The sequence below is a fragment of the Epargyreus clarus genome, unplaced genomic scaffold (assembly GCF_041222505.1).
Source record: "Epargyreus clarus isolate Ecla_fem2 unplaced genomic scaffold, WU_Ecla_fem_2.2 ptg000015l, whole genome shotgun sequence".
Lineage (NCBI taxonomy): Eukaryota > Metazoa > Arthropoda > Insecta > Lepidoptera > Hesperiidae > Epargyreus > Epargyreus clarus.
This window is the reverse complement of record NW_027332223.1, coordinates 10,046,660-10,068,488: the sequence shown is the minus strand read 5'-3', so window position 1 is coordinate 10,068,488 and position 21,829 is coordinate 10,046,660. Positions and strand designations below refer to the sequence as shown.

At 33.4% G+C, this 21,829-nt stretch overlaps 1 protein-coding gene across 8 annotated transcripts; it reads left to right on the top strand.

The window, feature by feature from the left end:
* Nucleotides 1-412: 412 nt before the first annotated feature.
* On the top strand, nt 413-13,598 carry LOC140747960 (uncharacterized). 8 transcript variants are annotated; one of them, XM_073080628.1, is made up of 3 exons: nt 413-808; nt 1,121-1,215; nt 11,221-13,598. In XM_073080628.1, exon 3 carries the CDS (start codon nt 11,293-11,295, stop codon nt 13,294-13,296), a length of 2,004 nt encoding a protein of 667 aa, XP_072936729.1. In that variant the 5' UTR covers nt 413-808; nt 1,121-1,215; nt 11,221-11,292; the 3' UTR covers nt 13,297-13,598. The 8 variants fall into 8 exon arrangements, with proteins under 8 accessions (XP_072936729.1, XP_072936727.1, XP_072936724.1 ...); XM_073080626.1 differs by having other exon boundaries at nt 413-940; XM_073080623.1 differs by lacking the exon at nt 1,121-1,215.
* The last annotated feature ends 8,231 nt before the right edge of the window (nt 13,599-21,829 follow it).

Below are 21,829 nucleotides of genomic sequence, written 5' to 3'. Positions count from 1 at the left end.
CCCATTTCAAGAAACAGTTGACCTCGTATTCTAGTGACTTCTGTGAGGGACTTCATAATTATGTGGCGGTATTTAGAGAATATGTATGTTTAAAGCTCTGACTTTAAAAATATACCAACGTATGGTTTGTATATTTTTTTTACTTTTAGTAATTGAGAACTCGATTTTATTTTTATTTAAAATATTATACCTACTACTACCTACTATCATTTTATATTGTTAACATAAAGTGATGACCGTTGTTTATGAACAATGCAACGTACTTGGGGCATTATCCATGTTAAAATCTTTGCCGGATTAAACTGATAACCGACATAAGTTTATCAGCTGTGCGCGTAGTGAAGCAAGCTGTAGGTCGCGTCACACACATTATTATTAATACACACAGTAGTGCGCCGGGCTTTACGGATGGCTGCGCCAGTGTGCGTGTGAGACTCATATTCAAGCGCGAACGCAGCGGCACCCGCGGCTCGCGAGAGAATCATATAACGTGAACGCGACCAACTTGTTTCGGTGCCGTCAGCGCATATGTTGGTACATTGTGTGCGATTGTAAATTGTACTAATTGGGCATGGCGGCCTCTTCTGACAAAACAGTGGGTTCATCAATTACTACCCCATTGGTCATGTTATACAACGACCGCGCGTTCACCTAGTGAATAAAGAAGCTGTGTTACGATTCCGTACAACTATTACGCACGCGAAACTATCGGCTAATGCTAGACACATTATGCACGTTGCAAATGTGCGCGTGTGTGTGTGAAGTGTTCAAAATAGCTGGAAAGGGGTTCGACGCAATGATCTCTATTGTAAGTGCAGATATTGACAAAATAAACAAAATGTGAATAAGATACACCGCTAACGTTTTGAGGTTATGTTTTAAGCAAGGAAACGAGTTATCAACATTGTGTAATACGAGTGTGTGATATTAATGTAACGATGTACGTATTACTTTGTATAAATTAATGCAGTACGCCCTTTGACTGATTATTTTGCCCTGATACTAGATATGAACTATAGGTTTGAATAACATTATTAGTTGGCGGCTAACCAAAGAATCTGTGGAGGTGAAATAGATTAGTGTTTTAGTTATTTGTGGTGTTTTATGTTTTTTGGTGCAGATACTGAGGACGAGACGAATTGTGTAAACAATTATAGCCCAGAAAATCTTTTTAGATACACACACGCTCAGAAAATAGATCCCTTAAGTCCATTTGTAAGTAACTTTACACCCATAATTAGCTAATGTTCTTAAAATTATTTATAGATATTTTTGCAATGCTGCACTTATCTACTAACCTAGTTTTGTTTAGCATGTTTAACGTAATTTATCTCGACATTGAAACTAATATTCGCAATATTCTCATTGATATAAACAATGGAAAAATATTTTATCGGAGTCATTGTCTTTTCTTCGATTTTTACATTTTTTATTAATTTTAACAAGTCCTAACATATAGTAGAGTGGAAGTAGAGGGATACAAAGTACACGAAACAACATTTTGCCAAAAAAATGAATGAAGAAATATTAGATCCAACAACTGTTGATTTCTATAATTATTTTTTATTATAATTATAGGTACAATTACCTACATTTTAAAGTTTATAATGGTTCCACCCATAGACGTAGATTTTTTCGTACTTAATTATCATATGAAAACATCTAAACTCTAAAAATAAATCATCGTACTATAGGTAAAATATGACTTCGAAAAAATAGTCAAATATTTGTGTTTAGTATTGATACATCCAAAAACCCGGAAGGAACAGGGAATTGGAGGCAATTGGCTTTTCCTTGCATATTTATTGGCCAAGGAACATGTACTTGTAGCCTAATTTAATACAGCTACTTGGAGGTAGAATTGATTTGCATTGAATATACGTTGTACAAATGTGAATATAGGTTAATACTCAAGATAACGCAGGTAAATAGTAAGCTATAACCGAAAATGAGGAAATGAAATTAAATACCATAATGGAATATAAAATGGACGTAGATGAAATAGTTAAAATACAGTAAAAAGTAGGTTATGACCTTCGATCACTAATTATGACCATATAATAAGTACTCTGTTCAAATATGTCACTTATCGATTGTCGATGAAGCAGATGGGTTTTTGAACCAAAAACCCATCGATCCGTTACTAATCGATCTCAAAGACCGATGACCTCAAAAAGGTAAGTGATCGATGTTGATAAAATCATACGAGAGACCTATGTCCTAATTAAATACTAAAAGGCTAACGTTCCTAATGAAAATTTTGGCAAAATGTTAAGTTATAGTAGCAGTACATTGCATGAATGCTCCATAGTTTAATCCCGCTTTAAGAAAATTATTCGGTGAGGGGCCAATTTCATTAGACAATCTTTAAAATATTACGATTCGTTGTGTATTTATATGCCATAGACTTTTAATTTGTTTCCTAAACACATCACTCTCTTGATAAAATCATTTTCATAGTTGCATCTTAATACAAATAGAAGTATTTCTTCACGAATACCTATATTCACCTTCACGAATATATTATTATATTCAACCAACTCGACCGTTTTACTAACAAATCATAATCTAATTATATTGGAATGTTTACATATTTACCGGTTACCTACCATGCGATTTTTCCGTAAGATCTTGCACACCTGCACTACGGATCATTTTCCTTTTTAATTTCTTTGTTTTGAATTCTCTAACTCTTTATTCATTCGAACTTTTTATATTTTGAATATATCGGTCGACTAATTCAGGATAGTATATTTTTACATTTTTGGAATACAATACGAATAGTTAATAACGACTTTTATAGTAATAATAAATACCTAATACAATTGCATAGATACCTAAATCTGCAGTGTAAATTCAGTAAATAATTAATTGGGGATTTAAAGGCTCTACGAGCATTATTATCTTCGCATCAAAGAACCGTTCTTTTAAAATACATAATTATTGTGGGCACTGTCATTGGTCTGTCAAGTAAGATAGTTAATATTTAATTGTCAAAATGTATTTTTAAGTAATATATTTTTGGACGTGTATTTATATCGTAAAGAAATCCATAATTTGATTGTAGGTATCGGGCGAGTACCAATTTTGTGTTTAATTTCTAAAAATAAAAGGTTTGTTTCTTACGATGTATATCATGAACAGTTATCTTGTATACTTAGTACTTGTTAAGACTAAATATAGCTCCTCATATTTATGTGATGATAAAATGTGATATAAGTATAGTAGATACAAACGCAGAATCATTAGCAACTGACTCACATACTCGTAGATCTGCCGTATCGCACCTACCTACGCTCTGTAATATTATTGTTTGTCATGCAAGTCCAAAGAGATTAAAATAAATAAATAGGGCTTCAGAGGACACTGGTAGGATTTTTATGTAAAATCTTTCATCTCGCATCAAACTGATACCATTTTGGATTGACGTGTGAAATATTTCAGGTAGAAATATTACCAATTCGTAATAACTTGTTACATTACACTTTTCCTACCCATGGTCTATCTAGGATCTATTGCTGTTCCGCGGACGAGTGCTATTAGCGTACCCGTGGTCCCGACAATGAGCGTTCAGAGGAACACCGTGGGGTTTTAACCGGTAAGAGTCCGGCATATCCTCTCCACTGGCCCCGCAGCCGAGAGGAACCCATGAAGGGTTTCCCCACGAAAAAAAAAGGATCTATCGCTGCTATCGTTATAGTTGAATGTTTCGACTTAGTCTCTATTACTGTAGCTTGCGAATGTACATGATTGAGTACTATTTATTTAATTTGAATAGGAATAACAGAGATAAAATTTAAATGTCAACTTTTGTCTCATGATCAGTTATTTTCCATGTTCGTTATCGGGCGGTACACGGTAAACAACCGTTTTATTAGTAAGAAAAGCCAGAACTCATTTTTATTACGTTTACATGTAAAATATTATTAATGGCGTTATTTCCAAATATTTTTTTAGATTTTCACTATACACTTTAAAATTCATTTAGTTGTACTCGTATGTTTATTTTTTATTCACTGCTTACTAAATGTGAATTCATATTTGATTATTTAAAAAAAACCATAAGGATAGGTGCATACCCGAGCAACGCTAAGAATTTTAGCAATTAAATAAAAAAATATATCAATACCTAGAGTTCCCTAGCCATCATTCCTAGGTCTTCCTTTACGCATTATAATCGTTGTTAACTTTACATTGCCCATATTCTATATTCTATTCTTCTGGACACAGTCTCCTTTCAGAAAGAGAGTTTTAGATTTCATATACTTTTCTATTTTTTTTAAGAATATTCAGGCGTCCTTACGATGTTTTCCTACACTTTTAAAGCGAGTGATAATTAATTTATAATATGCAAGTAACGTTAAAATATTAATGCACCTTGAATTTGAACCGAGAATACAAGACTATCACTATTTCTAGGCCCTATATAAGGGGAGACAAATATTAAGTAGTTCAATTTTCACATACATGATGTATGTATTTGAACCTCTGATGTAAGAAATGTTTACATTTGATACTTCAGGTAGTAGGCTGCTTACCGAGAAAAAAACATCGTTTTGTGTCATAATATCGTATTGCTTAGTGAAGCGCCCACTTAAAATACTCAAAGATAAACGAATTTAAATGATAGAACTGAGAGGTATCTTATCGTAAACTGTTCAGAGATAAGTAGCTACATAAGTAGTATTTATTGCCAAGATGTCGGGATTACTGAACTGAGATTGGAGTACATATAGGCAATTTGTGTACATTAAGATTTGTGACGTTATCTCTCCTGATAACGGAAGACGTCGCTTCTATCTACTTTTGATAAAAGTCGCGTGTTGCGATACTAAAAAAAAAATCGCAATGCTGAAGTGTGACTGATAAAAGTCTTCAAAAATAATAATATGATATATGTTTATACAATTGCATTATTTTTGATACTAGTTATACAGGTTCTCATAATTGATATTTTTTGATTATTAAATATTAATCGCATTTTTGCATAGAGTATAACTAGTCTAAAAGAAATCGTAAGAATAGTTACCTAATTCTAATCCTAATCTACTTCAGAGTCTTCAAAGAAGTATTTCTAAAATTCTGCTGTTATTTTATGCCATTTATACGATGTGATATTAATATATGTTACTACTTTTATAGAAGTGCCTGAGTGGCTCGGCAGTGAAGCATAAAATCACATAAGCGTATGAGGTAAAAACGGTATGATATATATAAGTATATCTAATCTGCTCATAATACTGATAATAAGATACATATGTCAGAAGTAATCTCAAAAATCACGTAGTCAATTTTAATGTGTAGGTCCTTAATTTTTTGAAATTAACATGAGGTGTAGTGTCAGCCTTGGTTAAGACTATGATGATATGGATATAAATACCATGCTCTCTGGTCTCGGATTTAAAATTAATTATTATTAAGATAAAATCCTGTGTCCTTTAGTTATGGCAGCTACAGCGAGCCATCTAACTGTCTGTTTTGGGTTTCGTATTTCAATTCACTCCAAGTTATCCCTATTCTTCGCTTCTCCAACAATCATTATCAATCACATCAAGTCTTCTTACTACGACCTCATTAAGCGAGATTTTCATTGATGTTTTCAGTATTTAACATATTTTGTACGTTTTAATTATAAAAGATATATTAAACTGCTAAGGAAAATATAAGGGATATCTCAGGATAATGATGTTTTATGTCATTCTCAAAGGTGTGTGAAGTCTACCACAAATTATTTCGCCATTTGGAACATAAACTCTATTCATCAGAGAAAAGTCGCGCTTATCACTAGACACCAATAGTTTAATAAAGATAGCTATATTTTTTGACAATAAATATAACAGTAATAGCGTATCACATTGAGAAATGTATGAGCGTAAAGTAGTGTACTATAAAGAACTAAGTACTTTAGAGGTGAAGATCATTTGAACTGTTTACGGATTTGCATAAGATAGTAGTGTTGATGTGTGCTACTGGAACGATTTTGCATAATAGTCGAGCGATCATACAACCGCCACACGTGAACGATATGTGTAATGTTATACTAGTGAGTTCATATGCCATAGTTATATCTATTTAATACCAGTGGAAAATTAAAAGTGAAATTGGATATTAAAACTACTACCTAGTCCACCTGACGGTAATTGTTACTGTCGTCAACTTCCGAATATTAATTGCTGTCCTATACAGGTGTTAGCGACATTGATAGTAACGTATGCTAAAAAGCTAAAAATTCAGAAGCTAAGTTAAGTATGTTATACTCTCTAAACCCGAAATTAATAGGAATTAATTCAATGCTTTCTGCCACGCTTTTATGTAATGTAGAAATAGGTGAAGATTGTGTGGTGCTACCGCCGCAGTCGTCCCACGATAGGTTCTATTCCTTAGAAAGTCAATTACGTTACATGATGTGGGTTACGGTTACCGAATTTAAAAATCTGAAAGAAAAATAAGCAATTCAAAGTGTATGCAGATTTAATTTTAATATTTAACATAATTATGAAGAGAAAATGTTTGCTATACCTAAGTAGATATCCACATACACACATCACTATAATATTTGTTTTGGATGACTCATAAATAAATCTCAGAAGCATTGAGAGTAGCCGCCGACGGTTATCTAAGTGGTTAGACACCGAAATGACGTTAGTGTTAATACTGAACGCGAAAGTGAATAGTCATGAATACAGGAAGGCGTACCGGCAACGGAACTAAATTCAGTATACAATTTTTTACAAGTACGTATTGGATCCGGTTCACTACCTATGGTTCAGTAGGTACGGGGATCTTTCAACATAATATATAATGTCACGACTTATTAACTCTTTGATGAAACGGTTGACCTATGTACTGCAAGGAGTTCTCACGTGAGCTGCCGACCCGTGGTTTATTGAAAGGCCGCATCTCCTCCCGTATCGGCAATAATCGAGCGTCACTGGACTGAACGATTATTATTATTAGCAAATAGGTAACCGCCGGCATCACTCCCCTTTCTCCCTACACCTGTTACGTCATCGTTAGCATGTGCCTCCGTAGTTGTGACGTCACGGATTCGCAGCCAACTAATACGTCATCGTTTGGGCGCATGCGTACTACCTTTAATTCAAGCTAAATTTAGACCGTCTAACATAATTATGCTTCAGTTCGTATTTGATTAATTTCCTGTGATTAATTAATTTTCATACGTGTGATAGCATATTTTACGAAGTACTAAAATTAACGTAATTACATGTCCAGGATTTTACCTCTACATGAAGTTGTTGTTAGGTAAAAGTATAAAATAGGAATGGTATTGTGTTTGTGTAAAGTGAGCAGTGAAATAGTTAGATAATCGATAACTTATCATGTATTTTGTCTTCAGTCATCCGAATTGGAATAGATTGATGTTAAATGCACTATACTTTTACTTGTGTTAATACTTGCAGTGGCCCGTCCTATATGTGTGTGTCAAATACGTATATAGGGGAAGGTAGTACGAGATGATCCCCTTAAGGGGGAATCGCTGTAAAATGCATATTTTTCGAGGTAAATCAAAAATAAAGGCGATTACTGCTAGTATATTTATCTAATTCACTCTCCACATATTCAAAACCAAAAATTAATTGATGTTTCATTAAAATATTTCTTTATTTTTTAAACCTTACAAAGTAATCATCTTGTACACCCCTATGGGTAAGATGATCCCTATGATCTTACCCCCATTTCAAGTAGACAAACATTTTTTTGAAGAAAGAAATTATTAAAAAAATACACATGAGTGAGAGATAAACTTTATTTAGAATACATCTCTTACATTCTCATTTTATTTCTTTTATTTGACTTCCCTTTACCTACTCCTTTGCCTTTCTGTGTTTTTTAGGTGAGGTCTTTTTCTTATTCTGATTTTTTTAATTTTCTTTTTCTGTTTTTTTTTTTGTTATTTTCTTCTTCTAAATATTTTTTATACGATATGCTTGTTAAAACAGTCGTATGAGTGGTGTTCTTTTTCAGCGTGTTTTTTTTGCCCACAATTCGTGGCAAAGGTTTTAATGTAGCAGGTGTAATGGCAAAATTTACTTTATTATTATTAGTAAGCGATGTCTCAATGTGGTTGATTGTACGGCTCATAGATGGGATTGGCGACAGTGGAAAAAAGGGAATTAGAATTGCATACCTACTTAATAAAATCTATATGTACGAGATGATCCCCGGGGATCAACTCGTACATATAGAAAGGAATCATCTTGACCCAAGTCCTACTTTTTCATTTAATGGTTGCTAACATAACCTACAAACACGCGACTATTTTCACGTAGTCCAAATATTATAATTAAGCAAATTAGAAAGCCACAAACGCAACAGTAATTACCTTTAACATTGTTTAAATAAAAGTAACATAAGTTTAAAGTCATTTTTACCTTAGATCAGCTGTACACAAAAAATATTTTTTCTTGTCAAAATCGACGTATCGCTCACGCTGCCATTACGAATTGACTGAGGCGGGGGGGTGTCCGGAGCTATGCATCAGCAATGAAAGCGACTAAATAATGTTAGTGGTTTCGGCACAATCGTAAAGGATCATCTTACCCCAAGGGATCAACTCGTACTACTTTCCCCTAATGTTTTACGACAAATAAAAATTGTATAATCTCTATTTTCGTATTGAACTACATAGTTCCATACCGTCATTATAGATTTAACCATCTTTTGTTTGAAAATAGAAGGCGTTGATATATTTTTACCCGACTGCTAAGGAAGGGTTATGTCCTTAGATAGGTGTTAGAAAAAAATATTCAAAATGGTGGATTCTTGCCGCGAAAAGGTAACACATTTAAAAAAATAAGTTAACCGAAGCTATCGAGTAGGGTATCAAATGAAAGCAAATTAAACGGAGAATATAAAAATATATTTGTATATATATAAACAGCTAGGCGACTGACCGACTGACTAACTAAATGACTAACTCACTATTCAGAAATCAACGTACAGCCGAAACCACTGACCTTAGAGTTCTGAAATTTTGCACATAAGTTCTCTACCTATATAGCGTAAATGAGAACTACGAGGATAAAATAGGATAATATTGTTTGAACATCTTTTGACTTTGAAGCAGATATCTACTACTTTGTATTTGGCTTTCTGGATAAAAATAATGAAACGCCTTTTTTGGTAATTCTACTTCAGCCTTTTTAGACCGTCGGGTTTTTGATTTTTGTTATATGAAGGAAATATATCTTTTTTATGTGTCTAGTTTTATTTAATTTTCATAATGATTTAGGTTTAACTACTATCTATTATTGGATATGATTTTTATATGTACTAGGCATAGATTAATAAAGATACTTCGCCGCCTTGAAATTGAATGAAGCCGCAAATGGCTTATTATAGTAATTCTTTTTTTGAATTCTTGACAAATAAAGACATTTTTAGAGAAAATTTACGAATAAATAACTAATACTGCGTAATTTACATAATAAATAAATAAGTATTTCAAATATTTTAGGGACATTTTAGCACGGAGACGTGGCAAAACTTTTTTACGCAACTATTTCAATTCTCAAAACTGGGTACATTTTCTTGTTAGGAGTGAGTAATCTTTACTAATCTATGGTACTAGTATATCACTAGATAGGTAGAGTGTATTAAATTACTGAAAAGTCTAATAATGTCCGCTTGTTGATGATGTTGACGCATGTTACCGACCCTATGGAAATGCGATCAGAATTCTAAATCATTTGATACCAAAGTGTCAATAATAGATAATTCCAATGTGTAATAAATAGCTCAAGTTAAATATTGAAAATATACAAATTGTAGGCAAATTGTAACGTATATGATTTTAGACTAAAATTATCGCGGAATTGAGACATTTTATTATGTAACGAGTACTCATAATATGCGTTGTCACGATAAAAAAAATTGTAACGTATGATAACTGTTGGAATGTCTCGGTAGTACAATTTAGAGACATATTTGCATGAAAACAGCTAAAACTATATAATATATAGGTATATATATTATATATTTTAATGTATTATTTTTAAGAACTTCTACCAAGTAACATAAATTATATGATTTAGGCATATGCCTCAATTAATAAATTCCCAGATTATTTCACTCCTCCTTTTAAAAAAATTTTACACATCTTAATATATACCTATCTATGTTTGTTTGTACTGCGATAATGATACATCTGGCTTAAATTACAGATATTACATGGTTCCCTAACTAAATAATATTTAAATAATGAGTACCATATTTAATTTCTTGTGAGGTCAATGTTACCTTCTTGTACAAAAACTACTTGTACTTGTGTAATCACTTTATTAAACAAATGAGATGTTAGTGACATCTCGTGGTTCATACCCTATAACTTTTTCATCCCTATCACAGTAACATTTTAGTTCGTTTCTTCGTCGAAGGGGAGCACCCCTCACTTTGAAGTTCGGCATACCCGTCAATAGATGTCGCTAAGCCCCTCCCCTATCCAAAGTAACATGGCGACTCGTGTAGTTTTGTCATTTTAGTGTGATGTGAGTGATTATTTTCCTTCCAGTTTTTAGTTTTGATATTACTTAGTGAAGGCCTACTGTCTTATGTTAAATTCTTAAGTGTGAGATGCAGAAACAATTCAGGTACGACCCGCCGTATACTTGAGTTATGTAAATCATGCAGTCATCTTGTCTCCAATGTATTGATTTCATGGTATATTTGTTTTTCCTTACGTGTGGAGCTGGGTTTGTGTTTTTATCCCTAATATATACCGATGTATAGTGCCCAAGATGTGTTAGTACGTAATTGTTGTCAGAAGAGTGACATGAATAGAAAAGCTGCATTAATTTGACGCATTTACAGTTTCTTCATGCGGTTGCCTAGCAACCGACGACCTTGAAATTTCTTATCCATTGTATGCAGAGCTCTCATAATAATTTATTATACTTAGTATAACTCTTACTGATTCATTTTTCAGCACGTTAAATAAATTATTAACAGACTCGTGAATAAAAAATTAAAAATAATAGATATGTTCATAGGAATGTATTTAAATTCATTCATTCTATTTGTATTATGTAATCCCCACTTATAACTTGTAGGTAATATTTTACTACACAGTATGATGATAATCTCCAATCATTGTCTTTAGGATGATTTAAGAAGGAAGTTAAACCTATGTCGAAAAGATAAATACAATATACGAGTATTTACAATAATAAATTTAACATACTGTTTGTCTTTTCTTTACAGGTGCTGTCGGTTTCTTTCCCGAATTATGGTTCTTAACAAAAGTATAACATTTAGTTAAATTTTCAATCAAAAATGGATCCTATTTTGGAAAATGAGACTGCATCCTCAGAATCACCGACCAAACATGGTAAATCAAAACAGAAGCATAAAAAGAAGAAAAATCAACCAGCAGCACAAAAAGAAGGGCAGACAGTGGTCGGTGATCGAAAAAGGTTTGTTGTTACAACTCTAACATCGTCAGAGGAAAAAGATTACCCAGCAGATCGTCCAACTCAAAGTAATGTCCATACAATACATTTCGGCACCAATGGGGCTGAGTCACAACGACCACACGTACGATCAATTTTTAAAGATAAACCTGCTGAATCTAGATCATCAAGTGTTGAAAGAGAACCAGGAAGTAAGAAAGAATATGAAACTTTCCATGGAACTTCTTCTAGTCCTCGTAGTTCTATTTTTGACATTTTCCGACTAAGGAGAAAGAGTGATTCTAAGAAGCATCAGTCCATAATACAAAATGTTAAAGGTGCCTTAGGAGCAACACCGAAATCTGCTGAGGCGCCAGAAGCTTCGAAAGAAGAACCAACTGCTACAGAATCCAAGAGCTCCGATAAAAAGTACTATTATACTGTAACGGGTGTATCTTCCAGAAAGTACAGTCCTATAACTAGAGTAATGGATATATTTAGGAGCAAACCTCAGTCAGAAACTAACCAATCTCCAGCAGAAACGACGAAGAAGAAAAATACTAAGCAAGCTCGCCGTTCATCCATAGAAACCACGTCACCAACGTATCACAAAAATTCATACGCATCTTTAGATCCAATGCAAGCTAAACAAGTTTTTAGAGAAATAAGAGGACTCCCAAAATATGACCCCTATTTATCGATAGTACAAATTTCATTAGGTGGAAGGGATAAAACAAGGCTACTGTTAAATTTCTTTAAATATCACAAATGTTACGAAATCTTGCCTAAATCAGCCAAAGTTATAATATTTGACACGCAATTTTTAGTTAGAAAAACATTTCCTACTTTGGTGTCTCATGGAATTAGATCTGCACCGCTTTGGGATGCCAACAAAAAGTTACTCGTTGGTATGATAACTGTAACTGATTTTATAAGAATTCTCCTATATATGGATCAAGAAAATTTGTCAATGGATGATTTAGAAAAACACACACTTCATAATTGGAAAAAAATATTACGAAACAGCCGCAAACCATTATGCAGTGTGGGCCCAGATCAATCCCTGCACGAGGCCATAAATTTACTAAATAAAAATAGAGTACATCGCTTGCTCCTAATTGATCCATCTTCTGGTGATGTACTCTATATATTGTCTCACAAAAGAATATTAAGATTTCTCTTCGTATATTTAAATGAATTTCCAGAATTAACATTTTTCCATAAAACTTTAACTGATTTAAAAATTGGCACATATGACGAGATTATGTCCGTAACAGACAATACTTGTATTAAAGAGGCATTTCAAATTTTGCTAGAGAAAGATGTGTCTGCTTTACCAATTTTAGATGAAAACGGGACTCTTATTGATGTATATGCAAAATACGAGGTGTTAAATTTAGTAAGTGAGAAATTATACTATAATTTATCCTTAACTATAGGTGAGGTTAGAAATAAAAAGAAAGACTGGGAAGAGAAATTACAAAAATGTCGTTCGAGTATTACTTTATATGAGGCCTTAGAAGTAATAGTAAGAACTGAAAGTCATCGACTATTGTTAGTAAATAGGGAAGACAAATTGATAGGCATCGTTTCACTCTCTGATATTTTAGTATATCTGAATAGAATTATACCCACAGAAAAGAAAGTTTCATCACTTCAAGAACTTTTTAAGCCTTTAGAAGTGAACAAAGTACCAGAAGCAGTGAGAGAGAGTGAAAATGAAGTTATAACTATTGAAGTACCTAGCTTGACGGCAAACGTACCTGAAGGTGATGCCAGTGCTGATGGCGCTGAAGCTGCACCTAAAATAGATAATGCTGATTCTCTTGAAACAACGACAAATGACTCGAAAACTAATGATAATGATACTAGTCCAAAAACTGATTAAGATTTTCTATTTAGCGTCAAATATAACTGACTTACAGTACTTACGTCTAAATCTTAAGTCAGATGTAGATATGTATGACGAATATAATAAATTATGTAGTTCATTGTATTAATATTCCAAAGAAAATGCGAAATATTAAACCGCTAATTGATGTATTCTTAATCTCGTAGCTTGACGCTTAACAGTATTGTAATTAATCATAAATAGTTTCATCAATTATCACGTGATTGCCTTATCATTATTTAATTCATTATTATATATTGCTGAAACTAAATAAAGTATTTTAGAATTTTGAATCTTTATTGCTAGACCTTATTCCTTTGAAGTAGCTAGTAAAAGTAAAACGTAGAAATGGTACTTGCAACGCACATAAAATAATGTATTTAAATAACTGTACAATTTTATTCGAATTTCAGTTTCTTTTGATATGGTAGAAAATTTGTTTTATTTTGAGGTAGCAAACGGGCATGCCATCTGATCGTAAATTTGTAATTTAAATTGTAAATTTGACATGAATTCTACCACAGATGCGTTGTTTTGTTACAAAGGAAGACTATGTTGGTCATATAGTGGACCAAGCCATATAGAACCAAGTCCTAAATGCAGCGGGGAAATCAATTGATTGAGCAATTCTAAAAAAATATAGTCAATACAGAAATCGGCTAACCTGGCAGTAAATGTTTTAATTCGTAAAATATCTTAATTTTATTACTTAACTTTCAAGACAAAAAAAAATTTAAATACATAGTAGGAATAAAAAAATAAATTTAAGGTCCGAAATATATAGGAAGTCATTAATTTTATCTGAAGAAATTTATTCGAATACCATGCATAATTGGAAAAAACTAAAATGTTTTATAATTGTATGTTGAACGAAATGCTCAAAGCTCCGTTCAGTCTCCTGAAAGCTCTGTGCGCAGTTTTCATAATTTCACTAAGAATCGTTCGATATTTTCGGAGTCAAAGTAATTTTTTCCCCGTAAAAAATTTATAATTTTGAAAATTTTAAAATTTGGTTTATCAAGTATACAGGTATTACCCGGTACAGACATACGAACAAAAACAGTGGCATACAACAAAAAATGAGTAGGCAAAATGGGGATAATTGTCAAATCACTGCAGACAGACCATACACTTCAATTTCATAGTGTGTTACTAAACAAATAGATATAGATACATTAACATCTTAGTCTAAGTGGTATCGTAATGTTTATCTGAAAATAAAAATAGTTGATTGCACGTGATGGTCTCGTGCGTATCTGACCCTGATTATAGAAAGTTTTGCAACAATTTAGTTGGTTATGGATCGCACGATAGATGGCTGCAACTTTTAGAGAAGAGACTTGAAGTTTTGGAACGGAATATGCATATACATTGGTACAGAAACCTGTTAAGATAAAACCAAGGACGACTGCGTGCACACTTAAGAATATCTTTACGTTAAAATTATTTAACTTGTATTATCATTTTCATAATAGTAAAATGCAGCCTTTTATAGTTTTCTATCAGTCACTTGGTTTAAATGTTACAAAGTTATAAAGAACATATTTAAAAATTGTATTTTTCAGTGCCTTAGTGCATAGATCTCTTTGTAGTAGGTGATTGACTAAAGCCTAGTTTTGATGTAGACGATCTTATCTTTCAGTGTAAGGATATGTTTTCTTAAGTATGAGCATGAAATAGTCTTCAGTTCATCTAATACTAAGTAATTCAGGTTGCAGCCAATAGATATGTGAAATGGTACTAGAGTCCCGACCTTGCGAATCAGCAGTCGAACACAAAGGCATTGCTACCCCCGACGACTAAAGTGGACCACCTCATGTAAATTTATCCGTAATTATCTTTATTGAGGAACCTATTTGTGGCTGCGTAAACGGTAATATACTGCGAGTATAGTGCAGCCGAGTGCATTGGAAGAGACGCGGCAACCGGTCGGGTAGAGGCGAACCCGGAACAAACCACTCCGCCCAAGGTCGCTCTGTATTTCTTACTCCGAGAGGACTATATTTATCTCGACTCTAAGAAGTCTATCTGTTACTGTAGACGTTTTTCTTTACGCGACTTTTTTACATGACATATAGTATGGGTGGATTATTTTGTAAAATAAAGTCAGTAGGCAAACGTAATCTTTTAGTAATAAAGTAATTTGTTGTTTGGTTAACAGTCTTTCCAATAGAAAAGTTGTTGTTGTTGCAAGGGTCATTGGGAGAGGGATCATATTCCAATGCGCCGTTCTAATACCAATTGGTGTAAGAATATATTCAGTTGATTTAACATCTGCTTGCTATTTCAAAATTGGTACTATCTATACAAGTGTCAGGGTCGGAAAAAAATAGTTTACGCATAAATATTTCCTTTTAGTATGTCAACTAACGCCATCTATACGCTGTTCTAGATACTTAGTACTCGTAGCTACCACAACATTGCCACAGCTTTTTAGATGATAATAATATTTTGTAGACTCATAGCCGCACACTAGATTTAGAACAGAAATCAAATATTTAAATTTTTCCCTCATGCCACATAACAAAAAACACTGTTAGCATGATTGTAGTTTTAAGCTTATTAAATGACATTATTAATAGGTTGAACTCTGAAGGAACCTCGATGGCCTAGGAGCCTACTCCATTGTCATGTCAGTTCTAAACGCTCCAAATGATCTACATTGTTGCAAAAAAACTAGGGCTTTAGGGTAACGTGACAATAATCGATTCTATTCAAATTTACATACGAATACGAACCAGTAGCGGCCCACTCGTGTGAAACCGGTAAGTCATTGGATAAATAAATATGGAAGCTTGTCACACGATTGTGAGACATATCTGCCTACACAGTACCGCTGCCCAAACAACCGTCACCCGGCGGGCAGGTTGAGAGAAATAATATTATATAATAGAAAGGTGATGTAGGCTTAAATAAAATTTATTTGTTTTCTAATTATAGACGCTATTACATATATGTTAGGATATAGACATTTTATTTAATATCGTACCATTGATCAAACGAGCTATTTCTGAAATTACTCTGACAATTTCTCTGGGAGTAGGGGATTTTTTTACCCTTATTTGGTCTTCGTTTGAATAGGAGTTAGTGAAGTCTAAAAACAACGCAAAATAGAGGCATCAATGATTTTGAGAAATGCCGGAGTACCCTCCATGTGCGTTGTGTAAGGGCTGAAGAGAGTTTTGTGATGGCTCTCCAATATGTTAGATATATTCCAAGAATTATCGCTCTGTAACATAATAATAATTATTATTAGAGTTTATTTGTAACACAGGAAGTGTTCAGTACTTAGACGTAGCAATGTATCTGTTACATATTATGTGCATAGGATGTGCTTATCAGGGTTCATTAAAATCATAGTATGTAACTACCACAGTTTTACCACAAGGATTCGTATTCAATAACATAAAATGCAATTTTTAAGACCCTAATTTCCTTTAACTTAATTTGGCTTTGGGCAAAACCAAGGAATGCGGGAAAACGTAAGCATGCAATGCTCAATATATTTTATTATTGCATTTTTATTGTACACTATACATTACAATACATAAACGGTGCAACGCCGGGAGCTATTGCGCTGTATGACGCCTACACGTCAGCAAGTAGAAATTTTCCTGAGGTCAGCGAGGCGAGGCTCGAGGAGTTGCAGAACGTCTAGTAGGTGTATAGCCGGTAAGTAGGTTCTATGTATTCGTGCCTATCCATATTTATTGTTTGAACACACACTTACATAAATATTTTTTATGTTTGTTTTCCTCTTCTTTCTACACTTCTGATTTTGGTTCACTTTCCATTATGTAGTTAAGTTTTTGGTAGAAGAAGTACAGATGTGTATAATCGACTTGAAATATATTCCAAATGCGTCGCTTCCTTTAAGGAATAAGCTGGAATGCTTTATGGTAGTGTTTGCTCTACAACACACTTTATACTCACCTAACTGCATTACAATGGTGTAAAAGATGCCACTGTCGAATCAATATGAGAGGTCTTCATATTAAAATCTGTAAATAGAATACAAAGTAGATACCTACCTACGTACTTGTAAAAGGATGCAAACATGTATGGATGTTAAATAAGCTCGTAACATGTCTTTTATTATATTTAAAAGCTTCTATTTAACTTCCATTGTTGGTTCGTATGTATGTAAGTACGTTCTTACAACTGAATATTAAACTGGTTAACCTAAACCGATTGAGCTGAAACTTTGTATGTACTTTTGATTTGGATTACAATATCTGAGTAGATCATTGACGCAATTTTAAATCCGCCCATCCATCCATTATAATGGATGCCTCATTTTTTATTTACCCCTTTTATATGGGTATCAAATGAAAGGGTTTTTTTTGTGAAAATGAAATTGAAGTTACTAGAAACCTTGCTATTAAAAGTTTTTTTAAATATAAATTCAAATATTTTTAGCATTGTGACATGTTTAGTTTTTATTTCCGTATAAACATTTGGTATTTTAAATAATCAATTTTCACATAATTCTCAACATATTCATTGTGATTTGTGGAAATTAATTTATTTCTTGTTTTATACACATTTATTTTGTCTTCTCACTGAAATCATAATTTCCCTGGAATAAATTGACTATTTATAATTGCTCTATATGTTGTTACGTAAATAAAAAATAATATTCACTAAATAAATATACTAATTCAATCAGAATAAGTTCTTACAGAAGAAGATTACGTAGTTTGCAACGAAACAGTTTAGAGTCCAAGTTTTTTCAAAGTCTGTCTGATTTAAATTAAACGGGGGTTTTCATTTTATTCGTTCGACCTTCGTTCATTAGCACTTTTAAATAATACCTAGGCACATAAAATAGTACAATAATGCAATGTACAAAAAATATAGTAATAATTAAAGGAGTAAATTGGCTTGATATCAATATTAAGAATATGTTTGCACATTGAAAGTCTCATTAATATTCAAGAGGTCCAATTATTTTAAGCTTAGCTACATTCGAAGCTCTGGATGATATCAAAACCAGTCGCTGTATGATAAATAATAAAATTTACATATTAATCGTCGAAGCAGAGGTCGTATAGTGGTACAATTCTAGATTCTCTATCCACCTACAACTATTTATATTATTTCAAAATACTTTTCAAGGACGGCGATTGTTATGTTGTCTTCTTAATTTTAATACAAAATTTATTTAAAGCGTTCTTGTATGTGGAGCTTTTTTTGTAAGATTATGATGCTTTAAGAATGATGTAATAACAACAAATTACGCTTACATATTATATGTTCTTGTCTGTATGTCTGTCTTTATGAAGAAATGTTGGAAAAGCCTTAATCGAGCTTTTTTACAACAGGTGCCTCTTGCGGAGGAATAGAGGTTTCTTTTTTTAATCAAGGGAATGTTGTTTTTAAATCTTTCAGTAGTCAAAAAGACCCTATAAAACGTAACTGAACCGATTACGTTGTTTTAAAAAGAAATCCATTAGACGTTATTTTAAATATGGCATTTTGGGTTTCGACAACCTGAAAATAAGGATGTGAGAAGTTTTTATAACTTTAGTTATTTTAATTAGTACAGTAGCTATCTGATATTTGCAAAACTAATAATGAGGTTGGAGTCACGAGTGGAAGCCTGTAGGTATAATATAATAAATAATATTACTTGTTTAAATCTTTTGGATACATAAAATAAGACCTCCGGGGAAATGTGCAATGCACGCGAGAATATTTTATTGATTGTATTACTTAGTGTATTGTGCACCAAATATGGTAGTTTACTTGAACAAATATGGTAATACTTGCTATTCGTAGTTCTAGCACTATGTCATCGTGACACATGCATATTTCTACTAGTAGGTACGTACTTTGTGATAGTGGTAGAACCCTTTGTGGTTTGACTCTGGCGGCACTACTGCCACACCTGTTTCTGCCTAATAACAGCAGTGTTCAGCACTTCTGTGTTCTGGTGTGAAGCGTGTGTGGTAAGAGAGACATAGTTTTCCGAGGCGTTTCAGCATTAGTCCTCAGGAACAGCGCCGCATCTGTGGTCAACCAGGGTTTGATTACAGAGGTCCGTGGGCGGCAGTAGCCACTTACCATCAGGTGGACTGCATGCTCGTCTGCTACTCCTACATTTTACAAAAAAACTGAGTAGAAAAAGCTGATATTTTCTTTTGAAACATAATTCGTCTCCAGCTACGAGAAGCGTTCTAATTTATTATTTTGGAGTAAGAAAACATAGACGATAAGCATCAGATATAACTGTTACTCTGAGTATTGTGTTAGTTATATTTGAGTGCCGTGATTCTTAATATTACTTGGACTTCATCACATCAAGTTATGACAGAATATAAATTTTAATGTAATTTGTCTGGCTGAGGTCGTAAGAAACGTTGAACGTAAAATGAACAGTACCCTTACCATGAGTTTTTACGTGTCGACAAATATGACTGTTTTGGTATTTGTTTACGTATTGGCCCATATTATTTCCAATCAGCGCCCCTAGCAGATTGTGTCGGAACTTGGAAATAGTATGGGCCAATACGTAAACAAATACCAAAGCAGTCATATTTGTCGACACGTAAAAACTCATGGTAAGGGTACAGGAAGGAGCATGTTCTCGGATCGTTTAATAAAAGCCCTCGCAATTCGCGACTATGATAAGGTCTTAATTAAATAATAATTGGGAACTAAGCAAACGTAGTTGAGTTAATAATGGGTTAAAGGAAACGTATTACGTTAATCCAGGGCTGTCACTTGAAAAGCTGAAGAATATCTCAGTTTAGTTCAAAGTCATGTTCGTATTGAAACGTCATTTCCGGAATCAGTTAATTATATTTCACTTTATCTATACTTTTATTTTTTGTAATACTTCGCATAATCTAGATATAGCTAAATTGGAACAGAGAAAATTTATATTTTAATTATTAATCATAAACTTATGTACCTATATTTTTTTTATTTTTAACTTTTAAACTTAATTTCAAAATGAAATATTGTGACAACCCTATAAATTTATTTCACAATATGGTACTGAGAGAGAGCCACAAGATTTTACGAGTCATTGAAGACACAATTTGTAACCATTGCCAAAGAGAATGGATTGATTACTTTTTAAGTTCTATGATTATGTTTCTTGCTTGAAACTTAAATGCCTTAAGGCTAAAGCACCAACTTCGTTTCATTTTATTGATGACCGTCGTTATTTTTGTGCAACATGTTAATTTCTTTAACCATAACTAAATATTTCTACCTAATAACAGCAGTGTTAGGCGCTGCTGTGTTCCGGTTTGAAGGGTGTGGTAAGGGAGACAGACTTTTCCGAGGCGTTCCAGCTTAGTCCTCAGGGGTAGCGGTGCATCTGGGGCCGACCTCAGTTAGGAATATCTAATCCTATCTGGGGTTGATTACAGATGTCCATGGGCGGCAGTAGCCACTTACCATCAGGTGGACTGCATGCTCGTCTACTACACTTATATTATTAAAAAAAAAATACGAAAATAACATTATTCATAATTAAATTTTGCTAATATGCATTTGAGTTTAGAAAATGTTGATTATTCCAAGTTATTATTAGCAGACACATCTTATTTATCTAATAACTTCAACACTCAATTTGTATTTATCTAATTATATAGTTCTTTAGGTACTACTGAGATTCTTGAAAACGTCTCTAATGATTTGGATGAAATTGCGTTTAATTAATAATAATTTATTTTAAAATTTTAAGTTTATATAGTTCGGTGTCTGGAAAAAAGATTTTCACATTATTATCAACCCTTTACCGTCGCACGGATAGCCACACAGTTTGCTCTTATACTAGACTAAAATATCGGTAATGAAAATAATTCCTTAAATTTATAATGTCATCTCATAGCTAATATATTAATTACTTACCTACTTAAGTAATTAAAATATTAGCTACGTGTTCTAGCTACTCGGCAAAAGCAATGTTAGCGTAGTGTAAGACTAGTACCTATAATATACCTTTTTTTTTGTTTACGAGGGGGAAACCTTCAAAAGGTACCCGACGACGTGGGAGCGACGCCGGGTTATGTGGGACTTTTACCGCACTAAAACCCCTCCGGTGGCCGTCCTCAGCGCTTACACCTGGTGTTTACGACGGTATGCGGCCACACACACCGCCGTCCTTCCCGGGGTTTCTTGTTGGACGGTTCGAGCTCCCGCTTGCCGCTCGCAATCCCGGAAGCCCCCTTTTACGACAGGCAGGGGATACCGTAGCCCTATTCTAGTCCCGGGACTACAGGGACAACCTATAATATACCTACCTACATTTTGCATAATTATATGACGCTTATATCTTAAGGTGGTAGAACTAAATCTGATTATGGTGGCATCACCTCTTCGCCTTTCCTACATTAGGTATAAATTTTGGTTTGAAAAACTACGAATAAAACATAAAGAGCATAAATTAAGCTTTATTTTTCTACTAACCCTATTTTTATCTTTGTATGATAGATATTTTGATCATAATGACAGTAATAAAGGTAAAGTTTATTATGATGAAAACATGTTATAAAATTGTCGAGAGATTATCAAA